The sequence below is a fragment of the Dama dama genome, chromosome 20 (genome assembly GCF_033118175.1).
Source record: "Dama dama isolate Ldn47 chromosome 20, ASM3311817v1, whole genome shotgun sequence".
Classification (NCBI taxonomy): domain Eukaryota; kingdom Metazoa; phylum Chordata; class Mammalia; order Artiodactyla; family Cervidae; genus Dama; species Dama dama.
Genome location: NC_083700.1, coordinates 22607193 through 22627717, shown reverse-complemented (window position 1 = coordinate 22627717; position 20525 = coordinate 22607193). Strand labels below are relative to the sequence as shown.

Here is a 20525-nt window from a genome sequence, read left to right as displayed (position 1 = left end):
CAAATAAAAAGCTATCCCAAGTTAGCATGCCATCCACACAAAATTGCTAATTTTGCCATCATGCGAATCTTGTAGATTGAGCTGGTATTGTGTTATTTAAAACCAAGATTATTACATCAAGTGTTTGTAGCAAACTAGATCCTCATGCCATATGTTGCCCCAGAAGCTCCAGGTCAGATTATACATATAATCACTGATCATTAATAAAGTTAAACTAATTGTACATACTGTAAAATGTGTAGTTTTTCCTGGTTGTGGAAGGGAACTTCAACTTTATATTCTGCCAACAGCAACAGTAAAGGAATTATTTACTGCCATTAAAACCCCCAAAGTCACTCCAAGATTAAAAGAAGCCCTCCTATCAACACTATTCTACTTTTTATTAAGCTTTCATAGTTTTAATCATATTAATCAAGAAGGAATATATAACATTGTCACTTTCAGAAATAACTTCCCCCTTTTATAGGTTTTATACCATCAGTAAGAGCAACAAGAGCCAATTTCAAGCATTACCAATACACTAATACTACTTCGGCAAGATGGTATGTTTGACCACAATAATCCTAATAAGCACAAAGGATCCAAGGCTTCCTCAAGAATAACAACTCAGTTTCCCTGGCTAGAACAGCCTGTTTATCTTACTAGGTAATCTTTGTCACAAGTTGCTCCCCAGCCCACGAAAGGGATGTATAAGAGCAATCTACCTTCAGGCAACAGAGTAGTCACTAAAAACCAACCAATAATCCAAGAGAAACCCCAAAGTCTCAGAAAATATATGAAAACTCATCAAATTTACTCTGATAGGGATACAGAGGTTTCCCAAGAACACCACAGTAGATCTCAAGACACCTACTATCACATTTTCCTAATTTTCCCATTTTTCTTCCCCTTTGCTCCGCTCCTTTTCTTCTCTCTCTCAGCAGAGAGTGTAAGTTATAAAACAAATTTCTTTCTATTCATTCAGTTGATGCTAAAAAACATAATTTTGATAACAGAATGCCTGATTTATTCATGGGCTTGTACTGTACCTGGAATCATCTGTCACTTCTTCAATAAAACCTGATTCACATCTGGGACAAGTATATTCCTATAAAAAAAAGGAAGACAAAAATGAGAGTCTTTCACCAGAAAGCTAAGTATACAGTTACAGAACAATATGCAGTACACAAGCTGATGCTGTGAAATGCTGTTTGTACTTGCTGACTCTCAGGATAGTTTTTTCTGTTATACTCCAGCAAGTAATGAATTCCATGTGATAATTAGAGAATGGCTTCATAAGTGATTCCCATTGAAAGCTAAAAGGAAGAATGTCAAAGTTTGTTTTTTTAACTTGAATTTTTTTTTAACTGTACTGAGTTCATTATCTAATTTTCTCTTCAAATCTAGTGAAAAAGCTCCAAGAGATGTATCAGAGCAGTAAAAGATTATAACATTCAATGGGCATAGACATTGCTATTTTTTTTCCTGCTATGCTGTTTTTTTTCCTTTATCTACTCCTTGCCTTTTTGCCACACTAACATAACCCAAGCTAGTACTGGCTCTAAACAATGACAGGAGACATAAACTGAATCACAGAATAAATCAATTTGTAGACTAGGAATTTACAGTGAAGTTTTACAGTACTTCTAACCTATTTTTTGATTATCAATGGTTCCAAATAAAACTTAAATAGTCTCAGGTATTCTATAGACATGTTAATTCAAATAACCAGAATAATTCCATTAGATCAGCTTCTATTTCCTTCATTACCAGGAATCTTTCTTTTAATTAAATATCAAGCTTTTGGGCCAATTATCTGAGTCTAGAACTTCTGGGTTAACTTGATGGATTTCTCCACTCCAAGGCTCTAACTGGGTGGCTCAGACAGTAAAGAATCTGCCTGCAATGCCGGAGACGGGGGTCCGATCCGTGGGTCAGGAAGATCCCCAGGAGAAGGAAATGGCTACCCACTCCAGAATTCTGGCCTGGAGAATCCCATGGACAGGGGAGCCTGGCGGGCTACAGTCCATGGGGTCACAAAGAGTTGGACGTGACTGAACAACATTGGGGCTGATAAGAAAGAATATACTTCAGAGGTTGCTTTACCACAATTTTAAAAAGTATATTTTAACTATTAATACCTATTAAAATAGATCTGGAAAAGACATCTTCAACTATTTTCTTGCTCGCTATATTTTCTAAACCCCAAAGTTCGTCTTATCAGAAGGAAAAGTAAGCTGTATTTGCCTGTTCAAACAGAGTTAGAAATGTAACTCAAACATTCAAATGCTTTCTTAAAAGAGGCATAAAGAAAAAAATCAATCCCTTCTGTCAAGAAGATTAGTTTGGTGAGCAGTCAATGTAACAAAAACATTTAAATTTAATAAAACAATTGCTTTAAGCAATGCACACTGGGAATATAAACAAATACCGAAGTTCTCCTGAGGGAATCAGGGAAAGCTTTATCTGAAAGAGACTTAAAATATTAGTCTATTTGCTCAATAAAAAAGGAAATTATGAGCTAAAAATCATAATAGAATATAGCATGCATGGTGGTTGGAGGGGAATGGTATGATGAGTGTGAATAGGCAGGCTGAAACCAGACTATGGAAAACTTAGATTACCATGAAATTTATCCTGTAGAGCAGAAACTCTCAACCTTTTTTCTTCTCTACACACATGAAAGATGAGAAACACTAATAATGGGCATACTGTGAATTACCCCAGGCAGAAAATAATCTGGAGAACATATAAATTCCTGAGCCCCTCCCTCTGCTCCTGCATCCCCTCTCCTCCCAGGTAGCAGTAACTATATTCCTTTCTCTCCCACAAAGAAAGTTATCTGAAAGCAAGTGAGATGGCCTACAGAAGGCTACCTTAAATCTATTTTAATGTTTAAAGTTAAAAAGAAAAAAATCAATTAAAAAATGTTGTGATTTGTGATTTGCATCCCAATATCAGGCCCTCCTCTTTCTTTTCTCTTCCTCTCTCATTCATTCCCATTGTTTTACATGAAAAATAAAAAAATAAAAATAAATATCCTCTAGGTGCAACAACTCCCAAATGTGTTATCTCCAACCCAGGTCACTCTTCTGGACTCCAGATTCATTTATCCTCAAATGTATTCTCTCTCATGCTCTTTCTCTCTTACACACACACACTTATCAAGAGGTGGCATATCAAATTTGTTCATACTGGAAAAATCGGGAACCACTCCCGACTCCTCCCTCTCTGTCATCTTCCACATCCAACCATCAAATCCTGGGACTTCTACTGAGGAACACATTTCTCAAATCTACTCCTTGCCTTTTTGCCACACTATCATAACCCAAGCCAGCACTGGCTCTAAACAATGAATAAGTTCCCTCTTAAGTGCTGTCCTGCTTCTCTTCCAGGCTCTTCCCATCTGTTCTGCATGATAAAGTCAGAATGATCTTTCTAAAACATAAAACAGACCATATCATCCCATCTTAAAACCATTCAACTATTTCCAGAAACACTAAGAATAAAATTAAACTCTTAAAAATTACTTGCAAGGCCTTGATTCAGCTGGTCCCTGTTTAACTTGCCAACCTCATTTTAGGCTACGCTGCCTCAGTGAATTCCAGCCACAAAGACCTTCTTTCAATCATTCTAATTCATCAAGCTGATCCCTGCCTCAAGCTTTCACACATTCTGCTCCTACAACTGAAAACACTATTCCCCTAACTCTTTGCATGGCAAGGGACTTCCAGTCTTTTAGGGCTCCATTTTGAGGTCATGTCAGAAACCCCTCTTTCACCATTCAGTCTAAAGTGCCTTCCTCCTCTTTTTTGAAAAGAATTTATTTATTTTTGGTTGCACTGAGTCTTTGTTGCTGTGTGTGAGCTTTCTCTAGTTGCAACAAGCAGGGGCTACTCATCGTTGAGGTGCATGGGCTTCCCACTGCAGTGGCTTCTCTGGTTGCGGAGCACAGGCTCCAGGCACACAGGCTTCAGGAGCGGTGGTGCAGGAGGCTCAGCCACTCTGCAGTGTGTGGATTCTCCCGGACCAGGGATTGAACCTGTGTCCCCTGCATTCACAGGCAGATTCCTACCCACCTGTAACACCAGGGAAGTCCCCTCCTCTTCTTATTTTCTCCTTATGGCACCTAATTCATTCCTTTATAGCACTTATCACAGTCTGTAATTATATATTTGTTTAATGCTTTCTTAATATCTGTAACCATTCAGAAAGCTTTAAGTTTCATAAAGGCAGGGTTCAGATCAATTTTGTTTACCATTATATCCCTAAGACAGTCTGGTATTCAATAAATACTTACTGAATAAACAAACCTGAAATTACTTGCCACACACCTCACAACTAGGAGTCAAAGTACCAGAATCTAATACAATCAGAGAATGGTTAGAGTGAAAGTAAACAATTAAAAGAGCTGGAAGTTTAAGAAGTTGGGGCCTGCTCAGGGGATAGTGAAGCCTAAGATTTCAAAAGAAGCAATGTTTTGGATGATCACAAAGTCCAAGATAAAGCTATGAGAGTAGGTGGTGTAATAATTATACAATTATCATTGTATAATCACATTTATTTCATAATCAACATTAAGCATGTATAGAAATATTATACATGTATTTTTTAAATTTTTAATTGGAGGATAACTGCTTTACAATATTGTGTTGGTTTCTACCATACACCAACATGAATCAGCCATAGGTACACATATGTCCCCTCCCTCTCAAATCTCCCTCCCACCTCCTACCCCACCCCACCCCTCTAGGTTGTCACAGAGCACCTGATTTGAGCTTGGTGCATCATGCAACAAATTTTCACTATCTATTTTACATATGGTAAGTTACGTTCCACGCCACTCTCTCCATTCACCCCATCCACTTCTTTCCTCACTTGTGTCCACAGTCTGTTCTTTATGTCTGCATCTCCACTGCTGCCCTGCGAATAGGCTCCTTGATTCCATATATAGGTGTTAATACACGTTATTTGTTTTTCTCTTTCTGACTTACTTTATTCTGTATAACAGGCTCTAGGTTCATCCACCTCATTAGGACTGAATGTATTCTTTTTCATGGCTGAGTAATATTCTATTGTGTATATGTACCACCACTTTTTTATTACTTCATCTGTCGATGGACATCTAGGTTGCTTCCATGTCCCAGCTATTGTAAACAGTGCTACAGTGAAAGCTGGGGCACGTGGCTCTTTCAGTTACGGTTTTCTCAGGGTATATGCCCAATGGCGGGATTACTGCATCATATCCTACTCCTAGTTTTTTAAGCACTATCCATTATGTTCTCCATAGTGACAGTATCAATTTACATTCCCACCATGGAGTAAGTAAGGTCTTTAAAGGGTCATCTACACTGATCTTGAACTTTCAATGATGTTTAGAACTGTGATAAAAAGAAAATAATTTCAGAAGGTAGATATCATAATTGGGAAGACAGAAGAGAGACTTGAAGCAAGAATCACACTGATTTAGAGTAGAGAAATGTACAAGTTCTCTCTTCGTGATCCCAGACATAGTTCTAAGAACCAGATCACTGAATCTGGAGAGCCCTGTGACTTCTTTACCTATAGAATACTGAGCTAATTCCAGACAATGCTCTTAACTGCCTAACAGTTTTTGCTTTCTGAGTGTTAAAGCCCTGAGCAGCCACACAAGTCTGGGCTACTCTGCTGGACAGCAAGCAAAGAGGAACTAAAGAACCTCTTGATGAGGGTGAAAGGAGAGAGTGAAAAGCCTGGCTTAAAACTCAACAGTCAAAAAAAGATCATCATGACATCCAGTCCCATCACTCCATGGCAAACAGAAGAGGAAAAAGTGGAAACAGTGACAGATTTTACTTTCTTGGGCTCCAAAATCACTCCAATCAATGACTGCAGCCAAGAAATTAAAAGATACTAGCTCCTTGGAAGAAAAGCTATGACAAACCTAGACAGCATACTAAAAAGCAGAGACATTAACTTTGCCGACAAAAGTCTGTATAGTCAAAGCTATGGTTTTTTTCAGTAATCATATAAGGATATAAGAGTTGGACCATATCCGCTGGGTGGGAGGCATGGCTTCCACAGCCCCACTCGCCCCCGCTGACACTTGGGGTTTAAGTGGGTGACCCTGTGCCCAGACAAGCAGGCATCTTCAGGATCACAGAACATCCTTGAGCAGTTTAATGTGGTACCAAATGAAGTCCAAATAGGAGCTATTTATAGATGAAGCAGCATTTAATGCTGCATATAAAGCAATGCATAATTTTCAAGCTAAAATGCATATATCTACATAGATGTGCTTTGCTGAAAAGTTAGGTCTGTTGTAGACCAGAAACCACACATTGTGATTTCTTGTTTTATTTTTTCTTAGAAAACATTTCTATTTATGGTAAATAGTTAATATGTAAATAATGTACATATATGTTGACTTCTGGAGTGTTTGTTATTCAATGTATATACTCCTACAACGTGCATAAAGAAATATCCTTTATCTATTGATAATTTTGTTGTAAAGTGAATGGTAAACCTGGAGAGTGTATGGCTGTCAGATGGCAAGTACTGTGTTCATTAAATAAAAACACATTGTTAAAATAAAAAAAAAAAAAAAAAGAGTTGGACCATAAAGTTGAGTGCCAAAGGATCGATGCTTTTGAATTATGGTGCTGGAGAAAACTCTTGAGAGTCCCTTAGACAGCAAGGAGATCAAACCAGTCAATTCTAACAGAAATCAAACCCTGAATATTCATTGCAGGGACTGATGCTGAAGCTCCAATACTTTGGCCACCTGAAGCAAAGAGTCGACTCACTGGAAAAGCCCCTGATGTGGAGAAAGATTGAGAGCAGGAGAAGGGGGCAACAGAAGATGAGATGGTTGGATGGCATCATCAACTCAACAGACGAGTTCAGGAAACTCTGAGAGATAGTGAAGGACAGGGAAACCTGACATGCTGCAATCAACGGGGTCACAAAGAGTCAGACACAACTTAGCAATTAAACAACAACTCTGCTGGACAGAAAGATCACACAGACAAGCACTGAGACATCAGAGAAGGACTGGATTGTAAGAGGGAAAAACTACCTTGGCGGTCCATCCCAGTAGGGCCTTCAGACGGCTCCCTCTAGTTTTGTGGACTACAAACATATGAAAGATCTCAAATGAGAACTGACCAGCTCAACTCTATAAATCCACAGGAACATGAAAGATAATACTGTTTCAAGTCACTAAAGTTTGGGGTGACTGTTTAGGCAGTAAGAGAAAACCAGGATATTGACCAAGGGATGAAGAGCTTTGAATCCTGCTCTTTTTTGAATTTAAAACCCCATATTCTTTTCATTACACCTCACTGATTGACAATAATTACTCTTGTAAAGAAAGGAATAGGAACTATAATTTGCTGATGATTGAATGGAAAAGTTTATGTCAAGGCCAAATGAGGACTTGGGAGATTCAGCAACCTTCCAGCCCCCTCCTCTCCTTAACAGGAGAGCATTACCCTGATGAACACACATTCCAGGGTCTGAAACCTTCTATCTTACAAGATCAGAAATTTAATCTAGCACCTAGAGAAGACCTGTCTCTTAAGAGGAAGATTCACATAAAAACAAATTAAGAGGCCATGTATATAAAAACCAGAATGCCAATTTAATTTCAATGAAAAAGTGTTACCGAGTGGCTCACTTACTTTTACTATTCAGCACAGTCTTCCTCAATAAATAATTCTACCTGAACAGAGGAAAGACACATGAATAGAGGAGTTTTGGAATCAAGACCTGAATTCTAAACTCAAGTCTCTATTTATTAGTTGTATTATTATAAAGGTTAAGCTGTTTGCAAATTACCTAATTCAATGATTGCCACATTAGACATATAATATAGCTATTACAGTTATTCCAGATTATAATCACCTGTTAAAAAAGCAGAGACTCAGAGCAGTAGGCAACTGAATATATAGCCTATGTCATTAGGCTAAGATAGCCTAATATATCCATTTCCACTATCAGCATAAAACCAGATTCTCAAAATCAATTATCTGTGTTTCTTCTCCCTCTGAGCAGGAAGAAAACAGCGTATGTTTGCCTCTGACTCTTTTTTCTATTCTTTCACTGCTGATCTACAATTTCCACACCGTCCTCTAACAAGTACATTCTTTCTCCTGTTAGAATATAATACAATTACTTGGCTATATTTTCTTACTTACAATCACAATTCAGTCCTGCCCTACATTGATATTACAACCAGACTAGATTTTAAGTATTTATCTCTTGGGTCACTTCTAAAGATGGCTAACTTGGCATTTTAATTTTTCCTAATTTTTTTTCAGAAGTAATGTTAAGTTCACTTTGGGGGAACATCCATGAATTAAGGAGAATTTGTAAGAAGATCAAACAAGAACCAAACCTAGTCTCTGACTCTACACTCTTCCCACACCCAAGCCTTGGTCCTAGTATACCATCCTGATATATCCAGATAACAGAGTTTTAAATTTTAAGCATAATAGGTTTTGGAGGGGAGGGCAAAAGCAAGGATAAAAGTGAATTAAAGGCTCACTATAGGTCTGGCACTATGCATGTCTCCAAACTAAACTGCTTTCCTTCAGGGTCTGAACATTTACTATATACAACTCCAGTGAAGACACTCAGTAGCAGGTACACTTGAATGAACTACTTTGGATGATCCACTGCCAGTTTCATCTAAAAATATCCACAAGGAGAAGTATTTTTCACCATTAATAATCTGAATCAGGGACAACTCCCTAAGTACAGCTTAGCCCTGATGTTTACTCACTTAGAAGAATAGTCCTAGAAGACACAAAGCACTCAGAATGTAAGTGAAAAGGGACTTTTGGGGTTTTTCTTTTTCTGTGTGTGGTTTTTAGGGGGAAAGGATGGTTTTAATGCATTATTTTATTTTCCTTCTTATATTTCATGGGCCAACATCACAAAATGTGAGGTCTTGGTAAAACAATAACCTACAAGCCAAGACTTATTTATATTAAATCCTATACTGTGAAATTTATATACCCTTGAACCTTATGCAAATTTATATCCAATGTTTATTCATAATACAATATAAAAACTTACTACTTATTTTCTAATTCCACAGCTTTGTTTTTCTATGTGTTCACAATCAAAGTCAGTTTTTTATTTTAGATAAAAGAAAAGCCTATTTTCTGTGTCATTTGACAGAATCCAAATCTAAGATCACAATATTAAGTCATTCATGTTCTATTGTTCATATTCTCCAGAGTATCACAAGGCAAATTACTGGGACTCCTAATTAGAAGGATTAGGAACAAACTGAAACACACCACAGTTCCTACCTAGGCTAGAACCAACCACACCATGAATTTCATGTCAACTTACATCTCTAACATCAACCACACTGCTTTTCTCCTAGAGAAAGTGAAAGTTTCTCAGTCTTGTCTGACTCTGCGACCCCATGTACTATATGTAGTCCATGGAATTCTTCAGACCAGAATACTGGAGTAGATAGCCATTCGCTTCTCCAGGGGATCTTCCCAACCCAGGACCAAACCCAGGTCTCCCGCATTGCAGGCGGATTCTTTACCATCTGAGCCACCAGGAAAGCCCAAGAATACTGGAGTGGGTAGCCTATCCCTTCTCCAGCGGATCTTCCCAACCCAGGAATCAAAATGGGGTCTCCTGCACAACAGGCGGATTCTTTACCAGCTGAACTACCAGGGAAGCCCTTAAGTTTTCCATAATCTCCTATGATTATTCTTTTACAATCCAGGTTACACTTTCTGCCTTTTTAAAAGCATCAAGTGAACCCCAAAACAAAGTTAAAAGATCTGAAATAGGCTGGGACTTGGGACCCTTTACTGGAGTGCTTGCACCTGGACAAACTAAGCAACTAAAAGCAAGAGTTTCAGAAAAACATCTGCTTTACTGATTATGACAAAGCCTCTGACTGTGTGAATCCCAACAAACTGGAAAATTTTTCAAGAGATGGGAATACCAGACCACCTTACCTGTCTCCTGAGAAATCTATATACAGGTCAAGAAGCAACAGTTAGAACTGGACATGGAACAACAGACTGGTTCCAAATTGGGAAAGAAGTATGTCAAGGCTGTATATTGTCACCGTGCTTATTTAACATATGCAGAAATCATCACGCAAAATACCAGCCTAGATGAAGCACAAGCTGGAATCAAGATTGCCGGGAGGAATATCAATAACCTCAGATATGCAGATGACACCACCCTTATGGCAGAAAGTGAAGAGGAACTGAAGAGCCTCTTGATGAAAGTGAAAGAGTGAAAAAGGTGGCTTAAAACTCAACATTCAAAAAACTATCATCATGCCCTCACTTCATGGCAAATAGATGGGGAAACAACGGAAACAGTGAGAGACTTTATTTTCTTAGGCTCCAAAATCACTGCAGATGGTGACTGCAGCCATGAAATTAAAAGATGCTTGCTCCTTGGAAGAAAAGTATGACAAACCTAGACAGTGTATTAAAAAGCAGAGACATTACTTTGCTGACAAAGGTCTGTCTTGTTAAAACTATGGTTTTTCTAGCAGTCATGTATGGATGTGAGAGTTGGACTATAAAGAAAGCTGAGCCCCAAAGAATTGATGCTTTTGAACTGTGGGGTTGGCAAAGACTCTTGAGAGTCCCTTGGACTGCAAGGAGATCTAACCAGTCAATCCTAAAGAAAATCATTCCTGAATATTCATTGGAAGGACTGATGCTGAAGCTCCACTACTTTGGCCACCTAATGCGAAGAACTGACTCATTGGAAAAAAGCATGATGCTGGGAAAGATTGAAGGCAGGAGGAGAAGGGGACAACAGAGGATGAGATGGTTGGATGGCACCACCAACTCGATGAACATGAGTTTGAGCAAGTTCTGGGAGTTGGTGATGGACAGGAAGGCCTGGGGTGCCACAGTCCATGGGGTCGCAAAGAGTCAGACACAACTAAGCGACTGAACTGAATTGAACAGTAACTGCATATACGTGCAGTTGGGGCAATTATGAACAGTAAGATACAAAAAGGCCACAAACTGACTGACTTTTCGGAGATGCAGGCGGTGTTGGGAACAAAAGCACATGGTACCTGCACACAGCATCACCTGAGGTGGGCAGACCACCTAAACTATGTTTCCTGCCCAACCCACCCATCCACCCCGACCCTTACCTCATTTAAGGAACCACTAGCTCACCTCACCTCAGAAAATGAGCAAGAGCACCTGTTTCTTACTTGAAGCACAAGTCCCAATAAAGCCTTGCCTGAACTTCTCATCTGGCCTCTCATCAATTTCTGTTGATTAATGAGTCCACAGACCCAGGTCGGTAACAGAATTTCTGGGTTCTATTCCCAGTTCCACCAGTTCACGGTCTTTGGGAAGACCTGTTTCTCCATCTGTAAAACTAGAACACAGTTTGTTCTAGACAACAATGTTGTCTTCATTTACTTGTCTCCTCTAACTCTCCTTCAGGAAAACACAAAGTCTCATTCATTCAATTTTTATTTTGAGGTTAAATAATACTGAAGATTTGGGGGCTTCCCAGGTGGCTCAGTGGTAAAGAATCCACCTGCCAAGCAGGAGATGCCAGTTTTATCCCTGGGCTGGGAAGATCCCCTCAAGAAGGAAATGGCAACCACTCCAGTGTTCCCACCTCAGAAATCCCACGGACAGAGAAGCCTTACTGGCTACAGTCCATGGGGCTGTGAAAGAGGAGAACACAACCTAGCAGCTGAACAACAACCACACTTAAGATTAGGATATTCACAGAAGTTTGTTTTATATGTCTTTACTTCCCTAAGTGGAATTTTATTATTAGAACATAAACTTTGTACATGATTTCAGTGACTTTTAATCCCAGGTTATTTTTCTTTCCCCACCAAGTATGCTTTTCTTTCTGCACAATGCTTAGAATGTAGAGCTTAGAATATAATTGCTGAATGAATGAAGGTTGTCAATTTAAGTAAGAAGAGTCTATTAGCCTAAACTGAACATAGGAAGACAAACTTTTCCCTCAGACTATGACGGCACACAACAGAACTACGGGCAAACTTTTAGGATCACTTAACATTTTATATCTATGCCACTGAGTTGTTCCCCTTCTTGCTGCCTTTACTGTAAGCAAGCAAAGAACACTATAACTAAACCCTTTCTGGCTACACTGTATTAACTTTAACTCTGATAACTCTTGTAATTTAGTCAATTTATTTTTTCCTTAGAAAATCTGGCTTCTTGACCATCTGATCAAATTATATCAAATGACACTTTGTCTCCTGACCTGATTTTCTGCCTTGTTACACAATGAACCAAAGAAAGTTGGTTGACTATATATTCCTGTTTGGAATCCCTGATAATGTCAACCTTTCAGGTCTGGAATGAAGGAACAAAATGATGAAGGTTGTGAATGTTACTATTCTTAGGGAACAAAGGCAGTTCTAATGACCTGGAACTCAATCACAGCTCTCCAAATATTTAAATTGTATAGGTATCTTTGTATAACACTAAAAAACTGTGGCCTGATGGTAGACTTTTGTTTTTGTAAACTGGTTTTCTTCCTGAATAACAGCCAGGGGGACAATCACTTAATACTTAAGTTCAGAGAACTAATTCACACTCAGTAACAGATTTCTGAAATCCTTTTATGGCATGAGTGTTGCAAGATGAGAAAGACCAATGTTACATTGCTAACCTTATTAAAAACCTTGGGAACTCTGAATTTGCTCATCGAATACAGATTGTATGCTAAAAGAGAATGCTAGTAAAGAACAGTTCTCAAAGCTTTCTAAGAGACTGTTCCAGGGTTAAAATCCTCAGTTTGGCCCAAATAAAATTTTCCATTTCAAAAACAAACAAAAAAGAACCAAAATGCTAGTATATTATCAAAACAAGTCTCCCTAACTGAATTAGCACCTACACTTGGCACAGAATAATAATAAGCCAATAATTTTAGTGATTAGTAAAATAAGGTTGAAAAATTTAGAGAATTAAACACTTTCATTATTCTTATTGGTGAATATTACTTCCACTTTTTAATCATAAATACGCAAATTAAAAACAGCAGTAAAAGCTAATTTGCTGAATTTACCTATTACATGTTATTAAACAAAAAGTAAATGTACCATTATAGTTTTCACACTATATCAGCAATCAAAACAGTAGTTTAGGTTCAGATCTGCACAGCATCAAAGTGAGTGGCAAGTAGGTGAATATAGGATACCTTGCCTACTTCCTGTGATACTTGTTGAACTCATCAAGGAAAGAGATCAGTACCTTAACAGATTTTCAAGGAAAACAAAACTAACTGGCCTGTTTTGGGGAAAGAGGCTAGGCAATCTATTTAACATACAAGAAAAGTGTGCCTGGTTTAAAATCACCAGTCACTTCTATTTATTATACACGTATCTGTATACCTCTAAGGAACTCTGAAATAACAACTGAACTTAAAAAAAAAAAAAAAGGCTTCAAAAAAATCTTTCAGGATCTAACCTAAACTTTTTTATGTGAAACTGTAAGAACCACCTAAAATGTTTCTACTATGGTAAAGGCCTTATTTCTCTACAAATAAGGACTGCTAGTTCCTACACAACCTTTCAATCAAAAGTTAAATAGCTCCATTTCTCTGAACGCCCACTCAAGCTTTCAATGGGCACACCTCAGTATTATTTTACAGTGGGATACACCAAGACAAACTGAGAGGGTCAGATGACTCAACTTCAATCCTATGAACAAACAGTATTAAAACAAGGCTTGATAACTTCAATTCACCAACTCGACCAAGAATTTGGGGAAACTAAAAGTTTAAGCACAAAATCTCCTGAGCTCATGAAAACTCTCAAGAACATTAAGAGAAACAGAGAAAGTAATGCTTAATTAATGTAAAGATGAGCTATAGAAAAACTAAAAGTTAGACTTGGTGTCTGCTTTTTACTTTGTTTTCAAACTGGAATTTCCAGATGTCTTACTAAGTTACATGTTGTGTTACTACTTCAATTAATTTCCAACTGACAAAAAATCTTCATACTTTTAGAAGTTGCCCCACAGTGTGTAACTTGAGAGGCATGATCCAATTCCTCTGGTCTCAGTAACCACAAGGAGAGAAAGTGACCCCAAGAGACCCACTGCTCTACATTATCTCCTTTATTAATCAACATTAAGCTGTGGGGAGATGAAAAGAAGTCAGCATTCACAGGCTTATTCTCAGACCCTTCTAATTTGACTAGAGAGAATAAGAAACAATCCACATGGTTTTTCCTCTTCGGATATGATGGCTGTCTGAGAGACCTCAGCATCCTCTCCCTTAATGTAAGCAAAGGTCATAAAAAGCCAAGTAAACATAAAGAAACAAAAAGTATTAGCAACCAAAAAGTGTTACTTCCCCTTAAAAATACAAGGAATTTCACCTGTGGTGAGTCTAAGGTTTTTGTTCTTCCTCATATTGAAAAAAATCCCAAGATTTCCCCAAGATATACATAAAAGTCAACTTATCAGCAGAATCTCAATACCAGAACTAGCCTTCTACCCATAAGAACATGCATATCTTTCTTCTAGCTCCTTGCAGGGAATATAATTACTGACACTGTTATATTCAAACTTCACATGATAGTGGTTGCATTTTGTTCCACCGAAGCCTTTTAGGTAAAGATCTCATACCGTTAACACCACTACTTTTTTAAAATAACTGTTGGGTATTCAACTCAAGGGCTTGCTTCCTGATGGCTCAGCTTGGTGGTCCAGCAGTAAAGACTGTCTGCCAATGCAGAAGCTGCAGGTTCCATCCCTGGGTCGGGAAGATCCCCTCAAGAAGGAAAAACCCACGTCAGTATTCTTGTCTGGGAAATCCCATGGAAAGAGGAGCCTGGCGGGCTATAGTCCGTGGGGTCGCAAAAGAGCACACTTACCAGCTCTACAACAATTCAACTCAGAATATTTCAAGAGACATTTAATAAGCAACTGCTATAAAGCACAGAAAGATGCTAGATTATCAAGCAGACTTTTTAGATGGTAAGTCACCAATAGCAGAATTTAAGAAATTTAAATAATTAAAACCTCTAAAATCCAGTTCAAATCACTAATTCCTTCCTTCAGTTCAACAAAACTACTAATATTACTTAAAACACCATTCTAGGATCTTCCTAAGAGTCATGCACTTTTAAAACTCTAGGTCAGATTTCCCTGGTGGTACAGTAGATAGGAATTTGCCTGCCAAGGCAGGGGACACAGGTTAGATCCCTGGTCCAAGAAGATTCTATGTCACAGGGCAACAAAAGTCCGTTCGCCACAACTACTGAGCCCCTGGGTCACAACTACCAGGCCCATTATGCCTAGAGCCTGTGCTCTGCAACAAGCCACTACAATGAGATGCCCATGCACCCCAACGAATAGTAGGCCCCGCTCACCACAACTAGAGAATGCCCACACACAGCAACAAAGACCATTGCAACCAAAAATAAATAAGTAAATTTTAAAAAAATAAAAAGCAAGGACAGGGAGCTTAGAGTTTTAAGAATCACAAAGTCTTTAAGAAGTCTACTTTCTAGCTTCTCTTATGGGGCGGTTAGAAAGTTTTCCTGTATTAGAGTCATTACAAGTATAGCACAATAACAATGATTTGTATTGTTGTTTAGTCGCTAAGTCGTGTCCGACTCTTGCAATCCCATGGACTGTAACCTGCCAGGCTCCTCTGTTCATGGGATTCTCTAGGCAAGAATACTGGAGTGGGCTGCCATTTCATTCTCCAGGAGATCTTCCTGACCCAGAAAACAAACCTGGGTCTCCTGCATTGCAGGCATATTCTTTACCAACTGAGCTACAAGGGATTTGTATAGCACCTGGAAAACAAAGAAACAAACTAGGTAATATTACTTATTGATAAGGACGACATTTTATTAGTCCAAAGGTGATATAATAAAGAGACGGAAGAGGGAGAAAAGTTGGCTACTTTCTTCAGGCAAAGCCTCAGAGGTGAGTAATACACTTGCAGTCCTTAAGGAGACTGGTCTCCTCTCTGAGTCTAGATACTCTGATCTCCATAAAACACTTAGGAACCACCCTAGTTTCATCAATACTAAAAGTTGTTTACTCTGCATGATTTATCTCACCTGTTCAATGACTACAGAATTTAATCTCGTAAGGTAATATTCCCTGACCTTGATTTTAAAAGGGGAGAGGATAGTATGGAGTGTAGTTGCATGACACAGTCCTCTGTGGCACCACCCAGTCATCCCTGAGGGGCGTCTCTCAGTGTTGCATACTTAACTCCATCAGTCTTGGCTTCACAGTGTCTCTCAATGGATAGACAGGTGAGGCAGAAGCTTCTGCTATATTCTGAAAATAACTTTAAGTTACTTAAGTATTTCCGCTGTCATCTGATGATCAAAAAACATACAATACCAATTTACCCAATGATACTTAATATAAACTTGAAATACTAGGGCTTCAGACCATATAATCAAAATCCTTTATTTTAAAATCCAAGTTTAGAGGAGGACTCACCCTCTCCCTCCCTAACTCATCTGGGGCCGGCAAAGAAGACAGCTGTAAGGCCCGATTCACCCAATGCCAATCAGAGGAAAATTGGCAAGAGGAGGCACACCTGAATGAAGGATAGAGCTCATGCATTGCTCTGCTTTTGCCTAAGTGCCAACCATGCTGGCCACTTGGAATATGCTGCCCTATCTTTGTCCACTTGTCTTGATTCTTCTAGGCGGGAATGCCTCCAAGAAACCTTCCCTGACTCAGACCCCAGCCTAAGTGATTTGCCTCTCCTTTCCTCTTAAGCTGTCAGTGGCTTCCTGGATGCACTTGTTTAGAGGCCTCTGGACCCTTCTCCGTTCACTCTCAGCTTAATGCCAAGCAGGGTCCTGTGGGGCTCCTACACATGGAGGCTGTTTTGTGCCCAGTTTCTTATAGGGAAGACTCCAGCCTCCATGACCTTCTCTTGAGTTCCACAGGGCAAAACAATTGCTAATCAAAGGAGGAGCAGCCAATGAACCACCTGAGGCAAGATGAAGGGACCAGAAAGGCTCATCAAGATTAGGAAACCCCAACACCTACCACCTAGGACCCTGCACACAACCCCACCCTCTTGAAATCTTGCAGAAGAGTGCAAGACTGTTACTGCCTTGATCCTTATCATACACCCCTGCCTAACTATATAACGGAGAAGGCAACGGCAACCCACTCCAGTATTCTTGCCTGGAAAATCCCAGGGACGGAGGAGCCTGGTGGGCTGCCGTCTACAGGGTTGCACAGAGTCAGACACAACTGAAGCGACTTAGCAACAGCAGCAGCAACTATATAACCTCTCCCTACTCACCAGGGAAAAAGTTGGCTTGAAACTCAAAATTCAAAAAACGAAGATCAAGGCATCCAGTCCCATCATTTCATGGCAAACAGATGGGGAAACAATGGAAACAGTGACAGACTTTATTTTCTTGGGCTCCAAAATCACTGCAGATGGTGACTTCAGCCATGAAATTAAGACGGTTGCTCCTTAGAAGAAAAGCTGTGACAGAAGAAAGACTTCTGTCTTTCATACGGAAGAAAAACACAGCGTATTAAAAAGCAGAGAAATCACTTTGCCGACAAAGGTCCATATAATTAAAGCTACGGTTTTTCCAGTAGTCATGTACGAATGTGAGAGTTGGACCATAAAGAAGGTTAAGAGAGGGAAGAACTGATGCTTTCACACTGTGGTGCTAGAGAAGACTCTTAAGAATCCCCTGGACAGCAAGATCAAACCAGTCAATCATAAAGGAAATCAACCCTGAATATCCTTGGAAGGACTGATGCTGAAACTGACACTCCAATACTTTGGCTACCTGATGAAAACAGCCAACTCACTGGAAAAGACCCTGATGCTAGGAAAAACTGAGGGCAAGACGAGAAGGGGACAACAGAGGATGAGATGGTAGGATGGCATCACTGACTCAATGGACCTGAATTTGAGCAAACTCTGGGACATGGTGAAGGACAGGGAAGCCTGCAGTGCTGCAGTCAACACGGTCGCAAACAGTTGACTTAGTGACTTAGTGACTGAATAACAACTCACCAGGGAGGAGGGCACAGTTCTTGAGGCACTAGCCTACTATCCCCCTTTGCCTGGTAAAGTAATAAAGCCACTCTTTCCTTCTCCAAAAAATTTAATTAATTTAAAAATAAAATCCAAGTTTAATATTCACTAAATTTTACTAAAACTACTTTCACTGTAAACAGGGAAACATTTTTAATAAAAAAGAAAATTCCTGAATCATTATTCATTTCTAAAATGAAGACTTCTTTGAAACCTAACAACAATACCACTGAATAATATTTTCATTCTAAAATCTCAAAAAAACTGAGTAGCCATTGCCCTTTTGTGAAGAACACTTACAACACAGAAATCTCCATTTGTAAGGGTTTGTCCCTCTTTGCACCAGAAACAGAAGGATAGTGAAATCTCAATTCTTATCAATGGAGAAGTCCTGACTTAAATCTGCAATCATGCTTGTTCACCGTGTTTTGCATGATAATGCCAAAACTGGTCTCCCCTCTTCCCCAAAGTATTCTGCTTCTAGCTGAAGATGTTATTTAACGAGATGGCTTTATAGTCCTTTCAGGGAGAGATTCAGTTTTCCTTGGCATCTCCCCTGTATATAGGAGGTATACATGTTATTATACTTTTTTCTCCAGGAAAAAATAAAAAATAAAATTCCCTTCACAATTTCCCCCTCATTTCTTAGTACCTCCTTTCTAAAAGAAATTTGTCTTCTTATCTGAGAGGATCCAAATCAAAAACACACGAAGTTGAGATAGATAGATCAAGATTAGCAGTAAAGAGCAGTATGGCAAAAAGCAGACAGACACAAACACAGCCAAAAACCAGCAAGCAAAACTAAAACAGCATGTAGATGAAACTATGACTACAAAATTGGGGGTGGGGCAAATAGTGAAGAAAGAAAATGCTCTAAGAGCCTGAAAAAGCACAACCTTTAGGCAAAAAGGCTCTACCTTTAGGCACTTTCTCCCTGGCCTCCACTGGTGTTTCTAAGAAATAAGATATACAGACACACTTTAGTAGGCTTTCTTACAGATTTTATCAGAGACGCTGTAAACACCAAAGGAAGTTGTTAGGCACCCTGACTTAAGGCTGAACACAGATACTTCTAAGGAGAAAAACATTCATAACTAGCTAACGATGGTTGGCCAAAGGCAGGATTAACATTCATCCTGGTGGGTCTATAGCCCAAGCCAAAAAAGCCTGTGTGGTTTCGGTGTTGTAGCTGGCGAGCTTGCTGCAGAAGCACTTTTTTTCACAGCCATAGCACTACCTCTCTAGGGACTAACAAAATCTGGCAGAGAGTACTGAAAACCAATTTTACATTAGATGATGCAGTCCCCAGCATTCTGTCCTAGATCTTTTTTATTAAGCGAAGAGAGAACCAGAGGAGGAAGGGTGAGTAAGGCAGGTGGTGCGAAAGACACTGGCAGCATGACAATCAAAATAAGCAAGTTGAAACAATATGTTCTGCCTTCTTCCTAAAGCCATTTCCTTCAATAGTGATAGGGAGCGCAGGCAGTCTGCAAGTCATTAGCACACTGCTGTTTTCACTTTCAGAAGAACACTGGAAACCCCTGAAGAGCAAAATCCCCCTCTCCATCCCAGTTACCTTCCAACCCTCTCTTTCTCTCCGCGTTTTCTTGCTTCCTTTCCTAGGGACGACCGAATAAGGACAATTCTCGGCAATCCGCTATTTTGCTTTAATGAGGAGGGGGAAGGGGAAGGGTCTGGTAAAAAGTGGAAAAGGAATAAAGGTGAGAGGCAACAGAGGAAAGAATAGCGAATTGCAGGAAAAGAGAGGTCATCGTGGGAAGGAGACAAGGTGAAGAAGAGTGCATGAAAACAGGGGACATGTCAGAAGAGAACTTGCTAAAGAAGGTCAAAAAAATTAAAAATGGAGCGCGGGAGGGGGGAGGGAGGAGCTGGTCAAGAGGGGAGAGAAAGTGAGGGGCAGGTGGAACATCCGAGCGAGAGTTGCGGAGCCTGGGCCGAGACGCCCGGGCAGCAGGGTACTGGAGAGACCGACGTCAGGTGAATCGGGGTTGTATGGGAAGCTTAACCCCCACTCCAGGACATCTGGGAGAGGAATCCGGGCCGATGCCCGAGCGCAGAGAAACCGGGCTCTTACCGGTAGTTTGGGGCTGACCTCGCCCTTGCAAAAGTGGCAGAAAAACCGGTGCGCGGCAACCGCAGAGCCCGCGCCGGCCCCGGCCGCCGAAGCCTCCGCCATTTTTCTCTTTCGCCACGGCTGTCCGAGAGGGCAGCCGGCCGGTCTTTCGCCAGGCCGCTACCTCCCGGCTGCTGTCGCCTCCTCGGCCGCCGCCGCCGCTTCCTCAGTGCTGCCAGCCTCTCCAGAGCCCGCGTGAGTCACGTGAGTCCGCCCAGCCCACAGAGGCGGTGGCGCGGCTGCTGACCCCGCGGCCCGCCTCCCAGAACCAAAGAGGCGCAGGAAGGAGAGTCCGCCCGCCGCCGCCCGCCTGCCGGCTTCTCAAACAGCCCCTCGCCGGTCCTCCAAACTCCCAGCGAGAGGAAAGAAA

At 40.2% G+C, this 20525-nt stretch overlaps 1 protein-coding gene across 3 annotated transcripts in view; it reads right to left on the bottom strand.

Annotated features, from left to right (window-relative positions):
• Positions 1-20519, bottom strand: part of RNF115 (ring finger protein 115) — a 73051-nt gene extending 52532 nt beyond the window's left edge. The window contains exons 1-3 of one of the 3 annotated variants that reach the window (XM_061120980.1): positions 20117-20176; positions 1029-1087; positions 229-280 (exon numbers count right to left, since the gene is read on the bottom strand). In XM_061120980.1, coding sequence (XP_060976963.1) covers positions 229-280; positions 1029-1038 — 62 coding nt within the window. In that variant the 5' untranslated portion in view covers positions 1039-1087; positions 20117-20176. Of the gene's footprint in view, positions 1-228; positions 281-1028; positions 1088-20116 lie in introns of all 3 variants that reach the window. The other 2 variants (XM_061120979.1, XM_061120981.1) reach the window with 2 other exon arrangements.
• Between the last annotated feature and the right edge of the window lie 6 nt (positions 20520-20525).